Here is a 23,368-nt window from a genome sequence, read left to right as displayed (position 1 = left end):
GTGTGACTGATACTGACTTGAGTTGTTGTGATTGGCCTTCCAGTCTGCATTTTTCCCTCTTTATGAAGTGCTAGAGCTTTATTGGACTTTGGTCCTTACCTCTCTTTTTCTTCATATTACCTTACTTTGGGAGAAAACAAGTGACAGAACAGGCAAGCACAATAAAATAGATTGATATTTTTAAGTTTTTTCAATTTCCAGAGGTTGCTTTTGTCATGAATTCTTTGTATTGACTCTTAGTCACTAATGTATTGTCTCAGGAGTAAGGATGAGACACTTAGTATTCATCTTTATTGTCTTTGTCATCTTACTATATTATATTCATGCTCTACAAACTTACTCAGCACATCTTCATTAAGTACACTTGTAGGACAGTTATAAACATGACAGAAAAGATCTGTGTTCTATAAGAGTTTACATTTTAGTGATTTCCTATTTTTGTTTTTTTTCTGCTGCAATTTGAGGTCTTGCAAAAAAACCCAAAAAAAAAACAAAAACACCAAAACTCGGGTTAGTTTAATCATCTCCACAGTGACGCCTTAATAGTAAGGGCAAAGTGAGAGCTTAATATTTTTTAAGTAAGTAAGCAAAGAAAACACCTCGAAACCTTGGAGGGAAGAAAGCTGAAATGCTTTACAGATACTAGAAGTATACAACCAACTGATGTGTTTACTCTCTTAACTATTTTTGTGATTTTGTTGACATCTTTGATAATGTCTATCATAGTTCATCATTTTAAAGCATATAATAATTTTTATTTCATCACACTTGAGAATTTTAAATTTAAATACATGTGATCTATGTTAACAAAATAAATGGAAGGTAATTCTAGAAATTGGAAATTGTTCTTTCTCTGATATAGCAAGAGAGCTACTTACTTTGTTGAGATTTATTTCTATAGAGGCTTTTAATGTGTTGTAAAGTAACTACACTTTTGTCCTGAAATTTAACATCTTGAAGATTGTTCTTTTTTTATACTCCTAATTTAAAAAGTAGCCAGGCACCCTGGCCCATGCCTGTAATCCTGGCTACTGAGGAGACCAAGATCTCGAAGATTATGGTTTGAAGCTAGCCTGGGCAGGAATGTCCATTGGACTTTTATTTCCAATAACTATTCAGAAAAAAAAAAAAAGGAAATGTCATTGTGACTCAAGTGGTAGAATGCTAGTCTTGAGCAAAAGAAGCTCAAAGACAGCACCCAGGCCCAGAGTTCACACCCTAGAACCAGCAAAAAAAAAAAAAGTATATAGATGACAAAATAGACAACTAATGATGACTGTTAAAGATCAACCTCTAACGATTACTGATAGGAGAATCATAGTGTTGATTTTAGTAAAATAAATTTCTATTTCTCACAGTAATCTGATGGAGGTAAATGTAAGCAACAGGGGCAGTGGTGAACTCTTAGCTCTTGGGAAGCTAGGGTATGAGGATCACATTACCTCAGGAGTTGAAGACCAGCCTGAACAACACAAGAAAACTCTATCTCCAAAAAAAAAAAGAGTGGAGAAAAACCAAACCTTCCTGTCTTTGTTTACTTCTCTTTCTTGTCCCCTTTCAGAGGCTGCAGTTGCTTTTATTGAACCCATTAAAAGAGATGTCCAATATTAACCATCCAGATATAAGACTCAAGCAACTAGAATGTGTGTTGCAGATCCTGCAGAGCCAGGGAGACAGTCTTGGCCCTGGATGGCCATTAGTTCTTGGAGTCATGGGAGCAATCAGAAATGATCAAGGGTAAGTGATTGAGAGTAATATCAAAAAAGTAATAGAAAGCCCGGCACCAGTGACTAATGTGATTTGAAGCATCTTAAGCCAAAAAATTTATGAAACCTGTAGTGGAAGCAATGACAGAAAGTTTTAAAATAAGCAGATTACCACATAAATTCACTCCTAGGATTAAGTGAAACCCTATCAGAAATAACCAGCACAAGAAAGGTTGGAGGCATGGCTAAGCAAGAGTGCTTTCTTAGCAAGGAAAGGCCCTAAGTTCAAATCCCAGTACTACCAAAAACAAAAAGTGCAATAATAATGGAAGGGAAATCCATCCTAAAATGTTGCAATAGTGGGGTTGGTTGTTTTTCTTTCCAATCCTGGTCTTGAACTCTGGGCCTGGGTGTTGTCCCTAAGCTCCTTTTGCTGAAGGCTAGCATGTTTACCACTTGAGCTGTAGCACCACTTCCCACTTTTTCTGTAATTAATTGATTTTCCTGCCAGGTCTGGCTTCAAACCTCCATTCTCGGCTGGGGATATGGCCTAGTGGCAAGAGTGCTTGCCTCGTGTACATGAGGCCCTGGGTTCAATTCCCCAGCACCACACATACAGAAAACGGCCAGAAGCGGTGCTGTGGCTCAAGTGGCAGAGTGCTAGCCTTGAGCAAAAAGAAGCCAGGGACAGTGCTCAGGCCCTGAGTCCAAGCCCCAGGACTGGCCAAAAAAAAAAAAAAAAGACTAAGGTCAAACCTCCATTCTCAGATCTCATCCTCCTGAGTAGGTAGGATTATAAGACATGAACCACCAGCACCCAGCTAATAGTGCTAATTTTTTATGTATGCTCTTCCTGCTTGAGTCTAAGATCTATATAATAATTTTTCTTAACTTTCTAACTAAATAAATGATTACAAGGAATTTTTAGGTATTAACTTAAAGTTAATTGCTTCTTACAGACATTGCTTCTTACTTGACATTTATATTAGAATACAGAGTGCCTATAATAAAAAATAAACCAAGCTAACAAATTTATAGCACATTCAAAAATTGGATTTTTAATATTGTTAAGCAAGTATTTGGTAAGATATGAAATAGCATTTAGGGCATAACTCCATATATATAGCGCTAATGACTTTTCATTTGCTTGTTGATTATAATTTACTCTGTGCTTAGTATATTCCAAATGCTATGCTTACTAGTTATTCTCAGCACACAGATAAATAGCGCCTGCCCGAGAAGTAGATTCCAAGCAAGGACATTGTTATATGCACAAAACAAAGCTACAGTGGGAAGAAGGCAGAACCAAAATAATGAAGGAGCTTATATAAGCTATTTGGATTTTTCTTGAATACATTTGGGAGGCAATTTAGGATTTTAAACAGAGGATTGCTGTGATCTGGTGTGTATTTGACAGCATGGTGACAACGGCATGAAAGGAGGGTGGGAATACAGAAAGCACTCTAGAAATAAGAGATGAGTTTGAGCTATTTAATAGTTGACACTCTGACCAAAGAGACAAATGACAATCAAGAACAACCTCAATTTCTGACGTGGGCAATTTGTAGATGGTAGTATCAATAACTAAATAGAGAAGACACAAGGAAAAGCAAATTTGGAGTAAAAGAAAGTAAAGAAAGATGTAGTAGGCATTGGAATATGCATCTTATAATTTTGCAATAGGAATCACAGTCTGGATGTCAACTGCAGAGATTTTAGATGATTGATATGCCTCAGACTATTAAGAAAAGTTGTTTCTTAAATATTCGTTGGAACAAATTTCCTTAGATAGTACAAAATACTGAGATGATAAAAGTCATGATGAAAGAGACCAACTTTACACCAAGTTGAAATTGCTTGTACATAAAGTAGGATAAATGAGTTTATATGTGTAAAACACTTAATATATGTCATAATAAGCATGAAGTAAGGGGTGGTTATTATAAAGGTCTTTTGTTGTTTTCGAGGTCTTGTTTTATTTACAATTGTTTTTCAAGACTAAATACTTTTTTTTTCCTCTTTAAAATTCAATGTTCTCTTACCCCAGACTATATTAGAATTTGATATTCCTTTGAAGATAGGGGGAAAATACAGATACAAAAGAATGAGGAACTTTTTTTCATATACTGTCTAACTTGTGTATATTAACATATGCTAAAGTACATGTCATCTATTGGAGATACAGTGGAGAGTAAAGTAGCTTCAGCCAGTTTTCTTCATTGTCTTTTCTTTGGTCAATGGTGCAAAATACAAATATAAATAATATAATTCTAACACTTTTTTAAATCTATTTTTAGGCACATTCTAGTTGCCACAAATGAAGGAAACCATGGAACTTACGTTTCTTTGGGCCCGGCTTACTTAACTTTATATAATTTTTTACAGGTCTTACCATTTCCTTATGACTGGCACAATATCATTCTTTTTGATGCAGGAGTAGAATTCCATTGTGTATATATACCACATTTTCAAATCTACAAGTAAACACACTGGGTAGTAAAAGACAAAAAAATACACTGGGACATGATAAATAATTATACAGGTCTTTAGACATTCACACAGTGACACCAAAGAATGTTATTCTTAGGAGAGGATCACAAAGGTTCAATATGTGCACAGAATCATATAAAATAATATTTATCTAAATGAACTCCAAGAAATGGAAACAAGATAAGTGTTTTTTTTTTCTTTGTTGCTGTTTTTATTTTCTCTACTTCTTGTCTTGGTTTAAGTTTATCTGTTTTGCAGTGGGTAAGAGGGAGCACAGAAAGGGTGGAAGCAAGGGTAAACAAATGCAGCGGTGAGACTCACTACTCACTAGACACTGTGTTGAAAATGAACTATACAACTTGTGGGTGGGCCATAGGGAAAAACTGGGGAAGAGCGAGGGAAGGAGAGACACTGTTCAAAAAGAAATGTACTTATTACCTGACTTACGTAACTATCACCCCTCTGTTTATCACCTTTACAGTAACAATTAAAATATTTAAAAATAGAAAATATGTTATACTGAATGAGAAAACAAAATATTTTTATTTCTTACAATTTTTGTTTGTTTGAATAAGCATCTTTTTTACATTTAAATGATTGTTGAAATATTAATACTGTCTATATTGGACAGAATGTCTTTGTTAGAATTCTAAAATAAAATTTTGTTTAGTTCAAATTATTTTAAGTTGTATATTTTTATACTTTCTGCTTAAATATTTCAATGTGCATTTCCTTTACTTTTTAGGGAATCTTTGATCCGAACTGCATTTCAGTGTCTTCAGTTGGTTGTGACAGATTTTCTACCAACAATGCCTTGCACTTGCCTACAGATAGTTGTAGATGTTGCAGGTAGCTTTGGACTTCATAATCAAGAACTGAACATTAGTTTAACTTCAATAGGTTTATTAGTAAGTATCATTGCTCTTCTTATGAAAGTATATTTTAGAAGTTACTGATTAAGTGAACCAACAACAGTGTATACAAGAGAAATCATTAGTTGACTTTAGTGTGAAGATTAACTTGTATTAAATATTATTTTAACATTTTCACAGACTACTTACTCAACAAATAAAGCTTGATAATAGGTATTAAGAGACAGCATATTGTAGTGGAAGATCCTAAACGCTGAAAACAAGTATACTGTTCTTTTTTTGGTGCTGGGAATCAAACCAGCCTACTCGGCAAGTGCTTTGCCAATGAGCTACATCCCATCTCAAAACTTAGGAATTTTTTTTTTCCAGTCATAGAGCATAAACTCAGGGCCTGGATGCTGTCCCTGAGTTCACTCTGAGCCACAGGCTCCACATGCATATGTTTTGATTATGCTAATGCTTGCTAATTGTTGAATTATTGAACTCTATTGTGTTTTATTTTACATATGTTGAATATGGAAATAATGAAATTTAGCATATTAACAGTATGTGAAATAAACATAGATCTATATATGAATATATATGTATATACATTAAAATAAAGTTTAGAATCTTTTACTCTATGCTCTAACTCAAATTTTAGAACTTAAATTTCTCACATGAGCTAAATAAATTAATATTTTCCTATTAAAAATTAATCATGGGGGCTGGGAATATCACCTAGTGGCTAGAGTGTGTATACATGAAGCCCTGGGTTCAATTCCTCAGCACCACATATATAGAAAATGGCCAGAAGTAGAGCTGTGGCAAGAGTGACAAAGTGGCAGAGTGCGAGCCTTGAGCAAAAAGAAGCCAGGGACATGCTTAGGCCCTGAGACAAAGCCCCATGACTGGCAAAAAAATATAATAATAATAATCATCATCATCATGGTCTGGCCCACCAGTGGCTCATGCCTGTAATCTTAGCTACTCCAGAGGCTGAGATCTGAGGATCATAGCTTGAAGCCATCTCTGGTAGGAAAGTCAGTGAGATGCTTATCTTTAGTTAACCCAACAAAAAGCTATGAGTGAAACTGTGGTTCAAGTGAGCACAAAAGCCAAGGTACCAACCCTGGGCCCTGAGTTCAAGACCCAGAACTAGTATAAACAATTTTTTTAATTAATCATGGTAACTAAAACAGAAGTACATTGTGTATAAAAATTGCCCCCCCAAAAGTTGTTGGCTAGTTTAGTTTTAATTAAATTACTGTGGATATCAACTCTTTTGTTTTACATGTATATTCATAGTATTGAATCCTCTATATTTTATCATTGGCATAACTTGCATTAATTCACACATCATTTAACTGAGGTTGAGAGTGGTCATAGGCATGTGTGAAGATGCTTATTTTTGTGTGAAATCATAAATCTGCTTACTAAATGAAGTTAAGGAATTGTTCATTTTGTTTTGGTGATAATGGTACTATGAATATGTGTTCTATAGTTAACACTTGTTGTATCTAGGTGATATACACTGAAGTTCATTTAGTATTCTCCATCTTCTGCGTATGCTTGAGATGTTTTTACAGAAAAAGTATTAAAAAAAAAAAAAAAAAAAGCTGGTCCCAGTTGGCTCAATCTGTAATCCTACCTGCTCAGGAGTCTGGGATCTGAGAATTATGGCTCAAAGCCATCCCAGACAGACAACCGAGACTCTTACCTACAATTAACCCCCCCAAAACATTGCAAATGGAGATGTGGCTCAAGTGTTAGAGCACCAGCCTTTAGCAAAAAAACTAAGGGACAGCTCCCAGCCCCAGAATTGAAGGCCCAGTACTGGCACCAAAAAAAGCCAAACATAAGAATTTCTCATATTCTGAGATAATTTCATTGAATTTATTCCATTAGGAAAGCAATTTCTGAAGTAATTTTTTTAAAGTTTAACTTTGAAAAGTGAAAGAATCATGTGTTACTTATTTACTTATATGTTTAAAACAAACTTGTGAGATAAAGTGATATTTCTCTATTTTTCTTTTTAGTGGAATATTTCAGATTATTTTTTCCAAAGAGGGGAAACTATTGAAAAAGAGCTAAATAAAGAAGAAGCAGCACAACAGAAACAAGCAGAAGAGAAAGGAATGGTTTTAAATCGGCCTTTCCACCCTGCACCACCATTTGATTGTTTGTGGTTGTGTCTTTATGCAAAATTGGGTGAACTGTGTGTGGACCCCCGGCCGGCCGTCAGGAAGAGTGCAGGGCAGACTCTGTTTTCTACAATTGGAGCACATGGAACTTTATTGCAACACTCCACGTGGCACACTGTTATTTGGAAGGTATTATAAACTAACTGGAGCTATTGGCTTTTAGTTAAGAGGTGCTTTGCACAATTTTTTTCATTTAAACTTTTTTTTTTTTTTTTTTTTGCCAGTCCTGGGGTTTGGACTCAGGGCCTGAGCACTGTCCCTGGCTTCCTTTTGCTCAAGACTAGCATTTTACCTCTTGAGCCACCGAGCCACTTGTGGCTTTTTCTATATATGTGGGGCTGAGGAATCGAAGCCAGGGCTTCATGTTTGCAAGGCAAATTACTCTACCGCTAGACCATATTCCCAGCCCCTCATTTAAACTTTTAATTTGTAAAAAGAATTGCCATTTATTTGGCAAAAAAAAATGTTCCCTTTGTCATGTTTTGAATCGTACTATCATACTGTATTGTAGACCTTTTTTTTTTTTTGGTCTGTTGTGGGCTTAAAATCAGAGCCTGGGCACTGTCCCTAAGCTTTTTTTGCTCAAGACTTGTGCTCTTCCACTTTTTTTTCTTTTTTATTAAATTTTGTTGACAAGGTGTTGTACAAAAGGGGTACAGTTACATAATAAGAAGGCAGTGAGGGCTGGGGATATAGCCTAGTGGCAAGAGTGCCTGCCTCGGATACAGGAGGCCCTAGGTTCGATTCCCCAGCACCACATATACAGAAAACGGCCAGAAGCGGCGCTGTGGCTCAAGTGGCAGAGGGCTAGCCTTGAGTGGAAAGAAGACAGGGACAGTGCTCAGGCCCTGAGTCCAAGGCCCAGGACTGGCCAAAAAAAAAAAAAAAAAGAAGGCAGTGAGTACATTTCTTGTGATATCTTACACCCTCATTTTTCTTTCCCTTCCCTAGATCAGGTAGGCATATATACAATACCCACTGTACCAAAATCATATACTGTAACCACGTTGTGCTCTTCCATTTTGAGCCATAGCTCCACTTCAGTTTTCTGGTGATTAATCGGACCTTAGAGTCTTATAGACTTTCCTGACCAGGCTGGCTTTGAATCTCTGTCCTCAGATCTCGGCCTCCTGAGTAGCTAAGATTACAGGCGTGGGCTGGGGATATAACCTAGTGGCAAGAGTGCCTGCCTCGGATGCACGAGGCCCTAGGTTCGATTCCCCAGCACCACATATACAGAAAACGGCCAGAAGCAGCGCTGTGGCTCAAGTGGCAGAGTGCTAGCCTTGAGCGGGAAGAAGCCAGGGACAGTGCTCAGGCCCTGAGTCCAAGGCCCAGGACTGGCCAAAAAAAAAAGATTACAGGCGTGAGCCACCAGTGCTTAGCTGAACAAGTTAATTTCAAAGGCCTCATCCCTGTATCTGTCTTCATCTCTTATTTCTCTCTCAATTTCTACTGATCCCTCCCTGACCCCTAGGAGTTGCCAAACAACAGCTGATAATCAAATCCCTCGCAAAATCATGGAAAGTCTTTTTAATTTCCTTTAAGATCTGTGTATATATGGGGAACTATAAGCATGTAATTCAAATATAGTCAAATTGAGGATCTTTTAAAAGACTATCAACCAATTGGAAATATCCAATTAGTAAGTTAAGATGTTTATTACTATACAAAGTCATATTTTTCTATTTTTTTCTACAATACTAGGATTTGAACTCATGTCCTCATATTTGCTAAGCAAGCATTCTACCACTTAAGCCATATTTTTAGTGATCCTCTTAAAAATGCTACCTTAAAAATTAATAGTTGGATGCTGCACTGTTGGCCTCACAACTGTGGTCCTGACTATTCAGGTGGCTGAGATCTGAGGATTGGTTCAAAGCCAGCCCAGGCAGGAAAGTCTATGAGACTCTTAGCTCAAAATAAAATACTTAGAAAAAGCTAGCGATGGCCCTGTGGCTCAAGTGGTAGAATGCTAGCCTTGAGCAAAAGAAGCTCAGGGATAGCTTCCAGGCCCAGAGTTCAGGTCCCAGGAATGGCAAAAGAAAAAAACAAAAAACAAAAAAAACAAAAAAAAAATCAGTTGAAAGCAAGGTACTGTGGCTCATGCCTGTAATCCTAGCTACTCAGGAGGTGGAGATTAGAGTGATTACAGTTCAGCTAGTCTGGGCAAAAAGTTGGTGAGAAACTCTAGTCCATCTCAATGAACAAGCTAGGTGCGGTGGTACACACTGTCACTCCTGCCAGGAGGTATAGCTGGAGGAGCACAATTTGCAGGCCTGGGGAAAAACCTCAAGAGACTATTACAAAAATATCCAGAGCCTTAAACTAGCCAGAGGCATGGCTTAAGTGGTAGAGTAACTTTGTAGTAAGCTGCAAACCTGAGTTCAAACTCGATTGGATGGGGCTTGGGGAGAATTTTATATATATACCTTGTTAGTTACCATTCCCTTTGCTTAAAAAATAAAAACAAAGAAAGAAAAGAATGGAAAAAGAAAATTTCTTTTTTGTCTATCTGTTTCATTTTTATAAAGTTCTACTTAAAACCCATTCACTTGTTTTTGCAAATAGCATTTAGATCAGTATATTTTTCAGTTCAAGGCTAGCGCTCTTCCACTTGAGCCTTACCTACGGTCCAGGATTCCTTAAGTTGAATAATAGGCAATGCAGTAAACCTTAACTGTATGTAACTATGTTTCCAACTTAAATCTCAAAGTGTCTTCTTGAAAAGTTAGCATGTTCCCTAATAAGAAATCATTTAAGCCCTGTTTCCTTCATTTTGTTTTTAAGTAAAACTTATATGTGTACATATTTGTAAGTATGTGCACATATGTATATACATATATATGTATATGTATATATACATATGTATATGTATATACATATATATGTATATATATATATACATATACATATGTGCTTTTTCCCCCTTAACAGTAAAAGCCCTATTTCCTTTTGTCTTTTATTTTACCTCCATCCCTTGACTCCTCTTCAGATCACAAACATGTTTAAGTCTTTCTTAGCCTTTTTAAACTAGTATTTTCTTTGATTTCCTGTTTTCTTTGTAACAGCTTCACTTTTAATATTCCTGTTGCCTAATTCTCAATGATTTTTTTTTTTTTTTGGTTCCTCATCTCCCCTTTGGAATTTGCTCTATTCCAGGGTCTCTTAAACATCCAAGTGTGAAAGAATCACCTGACGGACTAGTTAAGGCTGAGATTGCTGACTTACTACTGTCATTGCTATGTCTTATTGCTATGTCTACCCACCCTGCTGTCTTAAGTTTCTGATTTAGAGCCTCAAATGGAGCCTGAGAATTTGCATTTCTGTCATGCGCCTGAGTGATACCAATGCTACTAATTCACAAAGCCACTTTGAGAACTGCCGAGGGTGTTCATATGCTATAGGTGATCTCCTGATCGCAAAATCTCTTAGACTCTGCCCAGTTTCATCCTTCACAGTTTTTGATAGTATTTAGCACTGTTAGTTTTTCTTAGGAATTTTCTCTTCTCTTGGCTTTTGTTTCAACACCATCTGTTTATTTCTCTGTTTAGTATTTTTCTTTGTTCTTATTCCCCTGGAAGTATAAACATTTCCCACATTTCAATCAAGTCTTGCTTGTTGATTTTTTTTTTCCTCAGCAACTTTAACTGCAAGTTCAGTTGTAACCTCAATCCTGATATTTACTGTAATTATACTTTTTGCTGTCTGGATCCTTCCTTTCCTTACCTTTGTTTTAGATGATCCATTCATGACTCAGTAAGTGTTACATATGTTGTATCCACTTTATTTTACTTGTTCATATTCCCTGAGCTAAAGGACAAGCTTTAAAATACACAGTTAGCCTGTCACTGTTGTTTCATGCCTGTAATCCTAGCTACTCAGGAAGATTAGATCTGAGGATTGGGGTTCGAAGCCACCTTGGGCAGAAAAGTCCCCGTGTGACTCTTATTTCCAATTAATCACTCAAAAACCAGAACTGGAGCTGTGACTCAAATGGTAGAGTGTTAGCCGTGAGTAAAGAACTCAGGGATAGCACCCAGGCCCTGAGTTCAAGCTTCATGACTGCCAAAAAAAAAGTATGGTTACTTTTGTGGGCCAGTTTCTTGTGCTACTAGGGGATTTAGAAAACTATCATATATGTATCTTCTAGTATACTTTATAGCACGTTCTAGTTTCTTTTGCTGTTACTTAAGCTATTTATTAATACTGTTTATATATGTGACACTTCTGTAAATATTTAGGTACTCTTTCATTTACTGGATCGAGTTCGAGAGTCTTCTACCACTGCAGACAAAGAAAAGATTGAGTCTGGTGGTGGCAATATTCTCATTCATCATTCAAGGGATACAGCAGAGAAGCAATGGGCTGAGACTTGGGTATTAACTTTGGCTGGAGTAGCAAGAATATTCAACACTAGAAGATATTTACTGCAACCTTTAGGTAAGTGTATGGGTATGTATGTATTTTCTTTTTTGGTTATACAAACTATTCATGTTAAAGGAAATTTAGAACATATAGCAGCTTCCTTTACAATTCACATAAAGTGCCACTACCCAAGAATAATCAGTCTTAACTTACAGACTTTGCATTTATGTATGATGTGTGCAAAAGGGTAGTAATTTCCATTCATTTCACTGAGATAATATTTAGTTTACTGCAGACTAGCCTTTAGGGGGTAGGGGGATAAGCAAAATTCACATTCTCCTTGCTGTCCTGACATGAGGGTTGAACCATATTTCTGGGTTTTAATTATTATAGTTCATATTATTAATACTTTAGTATCTGAGTATCTGATAGTATTTTTTAAAATAGGTTGTGGGGCTTGAACTTATGAAGGCACTGTCCCTGAGCTCTTTTGCTCAAGGCTAGTACTCTACCACTTTGAGCTACAACACCACTTCCATATTTTTTACTCTTTTTAAAAATTACAGGAATTTAAGCAGAAAATAAAATTAGAACATAAATAGATGGTTAGATATTAAGGAATATGCTTATTCCTTATGCTAATTCCTTTTATGCTAATTTCTGTTTTTCCTTCACTATATAGGAGATTTTTCAAAAGCTTGGGATGTTCTTCTTGACCATATACAGTCAGCAGCACTCAGCAAAAACAATGAAGTTTCTCTGGCTGCTCTGAAAAGCTTCCAGGAAATCTTACAGATTGTATCCCCTGCCAGAGACTCAGATAAGCCTGAGACACCACCTGTAGTTAATGTACCTGTACCTGTGCCTGTCCTTATAGGGTCCTTATCAGGACCTGGCCTGAGCAGGCCATTTGTAAGAACAGATTCCATTGGAGAAAGACTTGGAAGATATAATAGCTCTGAGCCACCCACAGTTACTGATGAGCTGGAAGACCTGAATCTCTGGTGGGCTGCCTGGAATACCTGGTACAGAATTGGATCTGAAAGCACAAAGCCTCCTATTACTTTTGATAAACTGACTTTTATTCCTAGCCAGCCTTTTCTTACAGCTTTAATTCAGATTTTTCCAGCTCTCTACCAACACATAAAAAGTGGTTTCAACATGGATGACTTGCAGAAGTTGGGAGTCATATTGCACAGTGCAGTATCAGTCCCAATAAGTTCAGATGCTTCCCCTTTCATCCTTCCATCTTACACTGAAGCAGTTCTGACAAGTTTACAGGAGGCCGTGCTTACAGCTTTAGACGTTCTCCAAAAGGTAATGAAACTTTAGTGGCTGTCTGAGCAATAATGAATATTGTGTTCCAGACTTTCCTTTGACCCTGCAATATATTTGGGGGATAAATACTAGATCATCAAGATTGTGTTTAGGTATATTTTGGGGATGAGTTCAGGGTTGTGGAGATAGTTACCTTAAAAGCTTGTGATTTTCTAGTATTTTCAAAAAGATAATACAGGTTGTTTTATGTTTAAGAAGGTGACCAAATCCTCTTATAGTTAACTTATATTTTTGTTTTGTCCATGCAGCTATACACAAAGGATATAATATTTATAATCATAACTTTAGCAGGATCCTTCATGACTAGAAAATAAATATTGTGCTATCATTTTGGTAATTTTCATCTATACTTAAATTTAGCTCAGAAATTCTTGAAGTTCATATTTTAAAAGGAGGGTAATCAAACCCATGTGTTAGCTGAGAAAAAGGGATAAATATGAAAGTATTTTTCTCACAAATATCTCACAAAGAGACATGCTTTTAGGTGTGTGTGTTTATTATTGCAGAAGTAGAAATCATTGAAGCAAACAAATGTAGGAACTAGGGATATAGCTCAATGGTAGAGAGATTGCCTGGGTCCCCCCACTTCCCCCAGTACTGCCCAAAACAAAAGAAAACAAAGCAAAAAAAAATGAAGCAAATGCAGATTAGGAAGCAAGATCAAAATAACTGTTTTTTAGATTATCAAGCATATTGATAGCATAATTAATAATCATTTAAATACAGCAAAAAAGTCAACTGAATGGCTAATTATTCCAACAAAGTACCTTTAACAATCTGATGAAATTAGAACTAGATTCTGATCTTATGTTATCCATACATATTTGAAGGAATGCAAATCATGATTTCTAATTAACAGATCTCTTCTACTTATAGCTCTCCCCAGTTAGGCTTACAAATAATCACTTATGGACTTCCCTAGAGGAAATGAGAGGTTTTCATCAGAGAACAGTATAGACTTTTTTGGGTATTCCCACAATCTAGAGCCCTCATACACACACACACACACACACACACACACTGAGCAATATACACCGTTATTCTTTTTAAGTATAAAATTTTTTCAGATAGTTCTGCTTCATTAACAAAAAAAATAAGTGGAATTATTGCAACTACAAAGGACTTATCCTAAGCTTTTATGTTTCGGGTACTTCAGTTTGAACTCAGGGCCTTAACCTTGTTAAGAAGGCCATCTACCACTTTAGTGATGTCACCAAGCCTTTCTTGCAGCCATCTACCACTTGAGTGATGTCACCAAGCCTTTCTTGCATTGACCATTTTTTAGATAGAGTCTAGCTCTATTTAGACTTTATTTTACTTTTCTTTTTTTTTTTTTTTTTGGCCAGTCCTGGGCCTTGCACTCAGGGTCTGAGCACTGTTCCTGCCTTCTTCCTGCTCAAGGCTAGCACTTTGCCACCTGAGCCACAGCGCCCCTTCTGGCCGTTTTCTGTATATGTGGTGCTGGGGAATCGAACCAAGATCTTCATGTGTAGGAGGCAAGCACTCTTGCCACTAGGCCATATTCCCAGCCCTGTGCCTGGCTTCTTTTTTGCTCAAGGCTAGTACTCTGCCACTTGAGCCACAGCGCCACTTCTGGCCATTTTCTGTATATGTGGTGCTGGGGAATTGAACCCAGGGCTTCATCTATAGGAGGCAAGCACTCTTGCCACTAGGCCATATCCCCAGCCCTCTATTTAGATTTTAAATTGTGTGTGTGTGTGTGTGTGTGTGTGTGTGTGTGTAAGTATACACAGCTTGTCTGAAAATTGTTATGTATCTCTTTTAGAAACAGATTTTTATAAAAGTTTTGTTTCTTCAGTTGTAATGCACATGAGTGTTTTTTCATGTCAGTGGACCAGGCATGGCACTAAGTCAGTTGTCATCAGTGAACTGGCACACTTAAGTAGAAGTCAATATTATGTAGGTCATTGACATATTCTTAGTGCATAACAGCTGTATTATTGACCCAAATAATCAGATTGTAGAGCCACAGGACTGCTGGTGACTTTTCTAAATAGTTGCTCTTTGCCACTGTGTTAAAAGGCAGTTTTAGGCTATACTTTATTCAGTAATAGTCTCTGTAGTTGGAATGTTCGTTAAGGCATATGAAAGCTGGTGTGATACATGAATTAAGAATCTTAAACATAGGTGAATTTCCTTTGGTGTACCCTACATGGTTACAGTATATGATTTTGGTACACTGGATATTGTATATGTGCCTACCTGATCTAGGGAAGGGAAAGAAAAATGAGGGTGTAAGATATCACAAGAAATGTATTCACTGCCTTATTATGTTAACTGTACCCCCTTTGCACAACAACTTGTCAATAAAATTTAATTTAAAAAAAAGATTCTTAAACATGAACAAGATTCTTTGGTTAAACAAATGAATATACAGTAAAGAACTTAGTGGAATACAGCTTGTGTGTTCTAATGTTCATATTTTGCTTTGTAGGCCATCTGTGTAGGACCAGAAAATATGCAGATAATGTATCCAGCCATATTTGACCAGTTGCTGGCCTTTGTAGAATTTTCCTGTAAACCTCCACAGTATGGACAGTTGGAAACAAAGCACATTGCAAATGCAAAATACAACCAGGTAATTGGCAATAAACTATAAAACTATATCTGGGGCTGGGAATATGGCCTAGGGGCAAGAGTGCCTGCCTTGTATACATGAAGCCCTGGGTGCGATTCCTCAGCACCACATATGTAGAAAATGGCCAGAAGTGGCACCGTGGCTCAAGTAGCAGAGTGCTTAGCCTCTGTAGGACAGTGCTCAGGCCCTGAGTCCAAGCCCCAGAACTGGCAAAACAACAACAACAAAAACCTATATTCTTTAAGACGTTGTGGCTTGTAAATATAATCAGTTCAACTTACAATTGACATCTCAGAAAAAAAGATTTTCATTCACAATAAAACATGGCTGTTAACAGTTTTAAGCTGAACAGAAATATTTGATGAATCATTTTTGTGTTCCTTTTCTTGTTGCTTATGACTTCCTTCTCTCAAGTAGTCTTCAAAGAATTTGGCTTTACATGTTACTTTATAGGACATGTTTCTTGAAAAATAAGTTTCATTGTACTTCTTTCTTGGCTGTCCCAACACACTGCAAAATGGCTTCTAAATCTCTAATCCTTAACTCACCCCACATAGATAACCACAGTACAAGGCGAAGAAATCTGTACATGCTAAATAACTTGCCCACTACTGGTGTGAAATTTAGTTGGATTTTACGTATAAGTATTTTTATAGCCACAGTTGGCAAATTTTAACTTCACTTTGGTATGAGGGAAAAATAAATTTCTGTATGCATGTACATGCTTATTTTGTTCATTGAACATAAAAATTATAAATTTATATAGTCCGAAAAGTAGTTTTACTATGTATTAACTTTTCTCATTCTATTTGTCTTGCAACACAATGGAATCACAATAGATCCAACTATTTGCACCGGTGAGTTAAATTTCCTAAAATTGTCCTAACCTATTGGCAACAAATGAACTACATCTTTCCCAATTCTTGGTAGACCGCTCTGTGTGCATTTCCCAATAGTGTTAATTTTTGCCTGGCTGAAATTTTTTTCATGAACTACATACCTCTTTGCATGTAATATAATCTTCAAAAAACCAAGGCCTGCATTTGAGACAACAAACCTTTCCCTTCAAAAACAATTTGAATTCCTTTAATCCTATTTATTTTTAACTCCTTGTGAAAATATTACTTTCTAGGCGGAATGGGTAGCCTTGAATTATGTACCATTTGCTGAAAGATCTTTAGAAGTAGTTGTGGATTTATACCAAAAAACAGCCTGTCATAAAGCCGTGGTGAATGAGAAAGTGCTCCAGAATATTATTAAGGTATCTCCTTTTTTCTTTCTATGCTTTTAATTGTGAACATGACAATTTTTTAAATTGCTCTTTTAAGTAATAGCTTTATATAAGGATAAGTGAAAAATATTTATAGTGATTTTTTAACTTTTATGAATTGATTTAACAAGCCATTTCTTCTAATATGTAAGTGTAGGTTTGAAATTTTGCCATGTAATGACAGTCTTGTTTCTTCTGATAGTATTATCAAAGCTAAGGTTAGTTAGTATCCAAAAAGAAGCCTACCATTTTAAGCATTACCCTCCAGTAACCTCAATGAGCAAAGATAAAATTAATCATACTCTCAGATGATAAATTTTATTGCAGTATTTGGAAAATAAATAAATGCATTAAAATATTAAAGTACAATATGAACTTCAAATATAAAATTTCCAAATAATGACATTTGGCGTTTTGTTTACCCTAACCTATTATTGGAAAAGAGTACAAGTCGGGTTGACCTCTTTGGGATGGAAGATGCGCCTCAACAAATTATTCTGTGGGCTTTTTAAATCCATATTACTCAAAATTGTGAGTTTCCTATTCTTCCTCTGGACTTTTCAGATGATATCCTTTCCTTTTGTGATCAAAAACTGAGATTAAAAAAAAAACAACAACACTTGTGGGCTAGGAATATGGCCTAGTGGCAAAAGTGTTTGCCTCATATACATGAAGCCCTGGCTTCGATTCCCCAGCACCACATATATAGAAAATGGCCAAAAGTGGTGCTGTGGCTCAAGTGGCAGAGTGCTAGCCTTGAACAAAAAGAAGCCAGGGACAGTGCTCAGGCCCTGAGTCCAAGCCCCAGGAAACAAACAAAAAAAAAACCCACTTGCTTAGAAGATAGAGACAATTTAAAAGTTACTGCCGTGATATTCCCCTGTAATCCCAACACTGAGGAGATTAAAACAGGAGAATCATAACTTTCAGGCTAGCTACTACAGAGAAGCCAGACTGTAGCAAAACACAGAGAGACACACACACCAATGAAGAAATATATCTTTGATTTTGAGATGGTAGTGCAGTCTCCTACATTGAATAGATAGATAGACTGACTGACTTTGTGGCTAGGAAGTAGGGTTTGAGAACCATGCCTGAAAATAGAAAATAACACCTTTAAAAAAAAAAAAAGGAAAGCACCTATGCTATTACTAATTTGTTTTTAATTGAGTTTGTTTGTATATAATTAATACTTACATTGTCCTTTATTTTCAGACTCTTAGAGTTCCTCTCAGTTTGAAGTATTCCTGCCCTTCTGAAAGCACATGGAAACTTGCAGTGTCTTCTCTCCTCAAAGTTCTTTCTATTGGGCTGCCCGTTGCCCGGCAGCATGCTTCTTCTGGAAAGTTTGACAGTATGTGGCCAGAACTCGCCAACACTTTTGAAGACTTTCTCTTTACTAAAAGGTGAGCTCATTCAAGAAGTAACATCTACAATTTCTCTAAAATCAGTTATGATCTAGATTTATTAACAAAATAGGCCTGCTGTATATAAAACACAACTAGATGAAGCCTTTAGCTACTGGGCACATTATTCATGAGCAATGGAGTTTTCTGTTAGTTGAGGTGGTTTTGGCTGTAAAGCAGGAGTCTTATAGATTAAAGCTATATGAATGTCATAATGAAGAACCTGTGCTATTTAATGTAATGAAACTGAGCATCCACTTTTTAAAATGTAAGTTCTGTGATATTACAAGAGGAAAATAGGTTTTAAAAATCCATAACTTTTATGTAGATACTTTCTTAAGTCCTTTATTTAACCTGACTCATAGATATTGTTCACACAAATTCAAAGCAGCATTACTCTTAATGGCCAGAAGACGAAAACAATCCAAATGTCCATCAGCTGATAAATGGGTAGATTAAAATGTGGCATATCTGTATTGTTCAGCCATAAAAAAGAAGGAAGTACTGATACATGCCGTAATGGATGAACCTTCAAAACATGATGAGTGAAAGAAACATGACACAATGGCCATGTATTGTATGATCTAATTTATATGATATATTCATAGAAACTGAAAATACATGATTTGTTCCCAGGTTCAGGAAAAGGGAAAATGGGGGCGACTCCTAATGAACCCACGATTTCTTTGGGGGTGATAAAAATGTCTAGAATTGCACTGATTTATTGGAGATAGAGATTTGTGGAATTTTCTCCCCAGCTGCCTTCTAACTGTAATTCTCTGGCTCTAAGCCTCCTGAGAAACTAGGATTACAGACTTGAACCACAAGCACACAGCTTTCCTCTATTCTTGATGGAAGAGCCTTTTTGCTTAGTTGATTTGAATTGAGCCTCTTCACAGATGTTCTCTGTTTTTATCATAAGACTTTTTTTGGGGTGGGGGCCAGTCCTGGGGATTGGACTCAGGGCCTGAGTACTGTCCCTTGCTTCCTTTTGCTCAAGGCTAGCACTCTGCCACTTGAGCCACAGCTCCACTTCTGGCCGTTTTTTATATAAGTGGTGCTGGAGAATTGAACCCAGGGCTTCATGTTTATGAGTCAAGCACTCTTGGCACTAGGCCATATTCCCAGCCCCTACCATTAGACTTTTTATGAATTGTATTTATTACAAATTGATGGTAAGGTAGACTTGTGAATGAATAATTTAGTGTCTTGTCTGAGGCTTTCTGAGTTACGGCCAACATGAGCAAATGCACATATCACACAGTTGTAATTTTTACTACAGTTGCAGATGATTTGCTATCTTAACCTGTCACTGTTTTTCTTTGCAGAGTACTAAAAGAAGTTGATTTTATAGGTTGTGTAGTTCAGGATTGGACCAAGTGTTTTTTTAGTTGGAGTTTTATGTTTGTCATTTAAGTTTAGATACTTATACTAACAGCTTTAATTAAAAATAGTCTTTTTTTAACTAAATGACAATGTCCTCACTGGGTGTAAGAATAGAATTTGTTTTGTCACTTGAATAATCTTGATCTGTTTTCTGTTTGTATTTTGAGAATACTTTACCTTCACAAATAATGTGTTTTATTTTATTGTTTTAGTGTACCTCCAGATAATCTCTCTATTCAAGAGTTTCAAAAAAATGAAAGTATTGATGTTGAGGTAAGAAAATTATTTAAAACACTTAACCGAAACAGGCCTCAAAAATTAGGGAGATGACAAGCTACATGTGATAGGGTACACCTGTAATTTCAGCAATGAGGTAGACAGATAGAAGGGTTGTAATCCGAGGCATATCCTGACCAAAAAGCATAAGACTTCCTTAAAAAGCAAGTTAAGGCCAAAGGGGCTGGGGCATCCATTAAGTAGTAAAGAGCTTACCTAAGAAGTACAAGGCTCTGAGTTCAATCCCCATAGCCACTATAAGAAAAAAAGCCAAGCACTGGTGGCTCACACCTATAATTGTAGCTACTCGGGCTTTTGAGATCTGAGGAACATGGTTCAAAACCAGCCTGGGCAAAAAAGTCTGAAACTCTTTCTCCAATTAACCACTAAAAAGCCAGGAGTGGCGCTGTGGCTCAAGTGGTAGAGCACTGGCCTTGAGCAGAAAAAGCTCAGGTATAAGGCCCTGAGTTTAAGCCCCAGTACTAGCACAGAAAAGACAAAAAAAAAAAAAAAAAACCAACCCAAAACCCGAATTCATTAAAGCAGATATTTTCCCTTCATCCTTTGTGAAAATCAAATTATAGAAATGCTGAAACTATAAAATTGCTAGGAGAAATTGTGTGTAATGGCTGAAGTGTTGGAGTGTTTGCCCCAAAAGAAGGAGGCCTGGGTTCAGTCTACAGTAATCGAGAAAAGAGCAAAAACAAATGAAAAATAAACGTTCAGCCTATAAGCATTAAAACTGTAAGGTTAAAGATTGATTTTAGAGCACTGTTTAAGAATGCCTTCCTTAGGCATACAGTCTGTGTTGTGTGCATGTTGGATAGACAGTTTCAGTTCAATTAATAAATTTGTTTAGTTAATTACTTTGTTTTTAGAAAGTAGGTCTCCCTGTGTAGCCTAAGCTTGCCTTCAGGCTGAACTCCTCAGCCTCTTGAGAGCTAGGATTACAAGTGTGCACCACTCCACCCAACTGCATAAATTTTAAAAGCAAGTAGATTATTAAGACAAATCTGCCAGTCAGTGAACATGCATTTGAGAGTATTGTTCAAACTAATCACAAAGTTTCCTGGAATTTTTTCATTTTTAACTAAAACAGTACAAACAGCCCACAGAATTCTTAAGGGAAATGGTATTTGAAAATAGTGTCTTTAGAGGATTATAAATAAAAATTGAAGAAGCAGTTACTTTTAACTATAAATTTGGGTTGGAGCTTGAAGATCTATTGTCTTAAGAGTGATAGGAAAACTTTAAATAATCAAATTATTTCAAAGTAAACATTTTAAAAGTCAGTATGGGTATTAACACAGAGGTACAAAATATTACCATTTGTGGCATTACAGTTTTAAAGCTTATGTCAGCTTACTTCCTTTAGAGGGAAAAATAAAGTATTTATTAAAAGTAAGCTGTTTGGAAAAATGAATATAACTTTGTCTTGCAGCTCATAGTGTCTGGTTACAAAAGTGTCTTAAAGCTTTTGTATATTTTATTCTAACATAGGTTAGAATCCTATGCTAGCTTAGAAACAGAAACTTATCTACTTACAGTTATGCTAAACAAGTCAAAGTAGTAGCATAGTGAAAACCTGTTATTGTTTCATAGCAAGATCAGGGAAATACTGTAGATTAGTCATCATTCTGTATAGTAACAATAAAAGGCCTCTGTACTCCAGACAAGGAAATTTCTTTAGCTCATTTCTAAAGTTATCACTTTCTGTAAGGAAAAGAAGTGTGCTTAAATTTGCCCTTTTATTTTAGGTAGTGCAGCTCATCAGCACAGAGATACTGCCTTACGCCAATTTCATCCCCAAGGAATTTGTTGGTCAGATAATGACTATGCTTAACAAGGGCTCCATACATTCTCAGTCATCTTCATTTACAGGTACGCTATTGCCTTCGTCTTTTAAGGTATTAAAAATTAGTAAAAAGTTGTGTGCCAGTGGCTCACACCTACAATCTGAGGATCACAGTTCAAAATCAGCCCAGATGAGAAAGTCAGTAAGATTCCTATCTCCAATAAACCAGCAAAAAGCTAGAAGTGGAGCTGTGGTAACGCTCTTGCCTTGAGAGAAAAAGCTAAAGGATGATGCCTAGGCCCTGATTTCAAGCCCCATTACTGGCTCAAAAACAGAAACAAATGAAAAAGAAATTAGTGAATCACTTTTGAAGAGGGTAACTTAAAATGTTTAATCCTGCATAGAGACTAATAGAGGTAGAGACTAATGAGGTAATTTTTAAGAATATAATACAAAACACAATTTTGTACATTTGTATATGTTTATTTTCTGGGTATAATAATTTCAGCAAACTCTGATTATTCAGATTGAATAGCACTTAGGAAATCTGCAGATTTGTGAAGTGGCTCATCCCTGAAAGGCAATGCAGTATACCTAGCTACCTGGAGTTGAGCACATGGTTCCAAAGAGACCACGGTGAGGAAAAACCGGAGGTGCCCAGGATGCACAGTTCATCATTGTACTGTTGATTCTTGGTTCATTTGTCCCTTAATGCCACCAACTTCTACTCACAACTTCTGCCAACAAATCTGCCTTTGAGCAGATTCCACATTTTCAACTTATCACTTAAATTAAGCTCACTAACCTTTAGCCTGCCTTGCCACCATTTGTTCTTTGGGAGGGGTCAAGGAACACTTAACAGTTCACAATTTAAATATAACTGGCAATAATGCAAGATTGACTGACAGCCTCTGTATCACTGAGCTGAGGGTTGAGTGGGAACTTACACTTGTTTTTTAAATTTTCCATTTTTTATTTAAAACTAAGGGTGTATTCTGCTACTTACCTTTGTTGTTTAACTACTCTTGAGTGTTTTGTAATCTTTAAAATAAAGATATTAATATGAGTATCTCACAGTGATAATTTCAGAGTTTAGCCCATTGGTATGAAAATAAGATAATTTAACATTTGCTAAGTGAATAACTATTAAATAAAAACCACTGTGTACAATATATCATGTAACTTCATTCCCTGACTACATCCATGAGGGTGGGTAGCCCCATATTACAGAAAGAAAATAAGCTGGGTGTGGCTGGGGAAATTGTCTACAGTCTTAAGGCTAGAGGCACATTCACACCCAAAACACTACTTGCTATCATGCTGGTTGGGAGGTAATCAGTAAGTTATGTTTTACTCTTTATTTCTTTTATCTAAACCTTGCTTGAGTCTTAAATGTAATTTTGATATTGTAATATGATTTTTTTTCCTGAGATGTTTTTGAAATTATAGATCTCTATGGTGCATATATGCTTAATTCTCAGAATTTACTGGAGTCGTGACATTTTCTCTTGAGTACTATAAGGAGCATTTACTTGCACAATTTAGCCACTAGATGTCTCTCATGCTGCTTACTTTACCATGCTAGGGTTTTTCCTAGCTCATTTTTTTTTTTAAACTGGCCTTCAGGATTAACCAACATGAGAATTTCAGAAAAAAGAAAAAAAAATTAAGTTCACTTA

At 36.4% G+C, this 23,368-nt stretch overlaps 1 protein-coding gene across 4 annotated transcripts in view; it reads left to right on the top strand.

Moving 5' to 3' along the window:
- Window positions 1-23,368, top strand: part of Mon2 (MON2 homolog, regulator of endosome-to-Golgi trafficking) — an 89,369-nt gene that overhangs the window by 54,725 nt on the left and 11,276 nt on the right. For 3 of the 4 annotated variants that reach the window (XM_048360451.1, XM_048360467.1, XM_048360476.1), the window contains 11 exons: window positions 1,562-1,737; window positions 4,942-5,104; window positions 7,087-7,380; window positions 11,496-11,694; window positions 12,302-12,936; window positions 15,413-15,556; window positions 16,396-16,413; window positions 16,689-16,817; window positions 18,042-18,232; window positions 19,831-19,891; window positions 21,652-21,775. In XM_048360451.1, coding sequence (XP_048216408.1) covers window positions 1,562-1,737; window positions 4,942-5,104; window positions 7,087-7,380; window positions 11,496-11,694; window positions 12,302-12,936; window positions 15,413-15,556; window positions 16,396-16,413; window positions 16,689-16,817; window positions 18,042-18,232; window positions 19,831-19,891; window positions 21,652-21,775 — 2,134 coding nt within the window. The remainder of the gene's footprint in view (window positions 1-1,561; window positions 1,738-4,941; window positions 5,105-7,086; window positions 7,381-11,495; window positions 11,695-12,301; window positions 12,937-15,412; window positions 15,557-16,395; window positions 16,414-16,688; window positions 16,818-18,041; window positions 18,233-19,830; window positions 19,892-21,651; window positions 21,776-23,368) is intronic. The other variant, XM_048360459.1, reaches the window with a different exon arrangement.

Source organism: Perognathus longimembris, chromosome 1 (genome assembly GCF_023159225.1).
Source record: "Perognathus longimembris pacificus isolate PPM17 chromosome 1, ASM2315922v1, whole genome shotgun sequence".
Taxonomy (NCBI): Eukaryota; Metazoa; Chordata; class Mammalia; order Rodentia; family Heteromyidae; genus Perognathus; species Perognathus longimembris.
The sequence above is the reverse complement of the archived record's forward strand: the minus strand, read 5'-3'. Positions and strand labels throughout refer to the sequence as shown.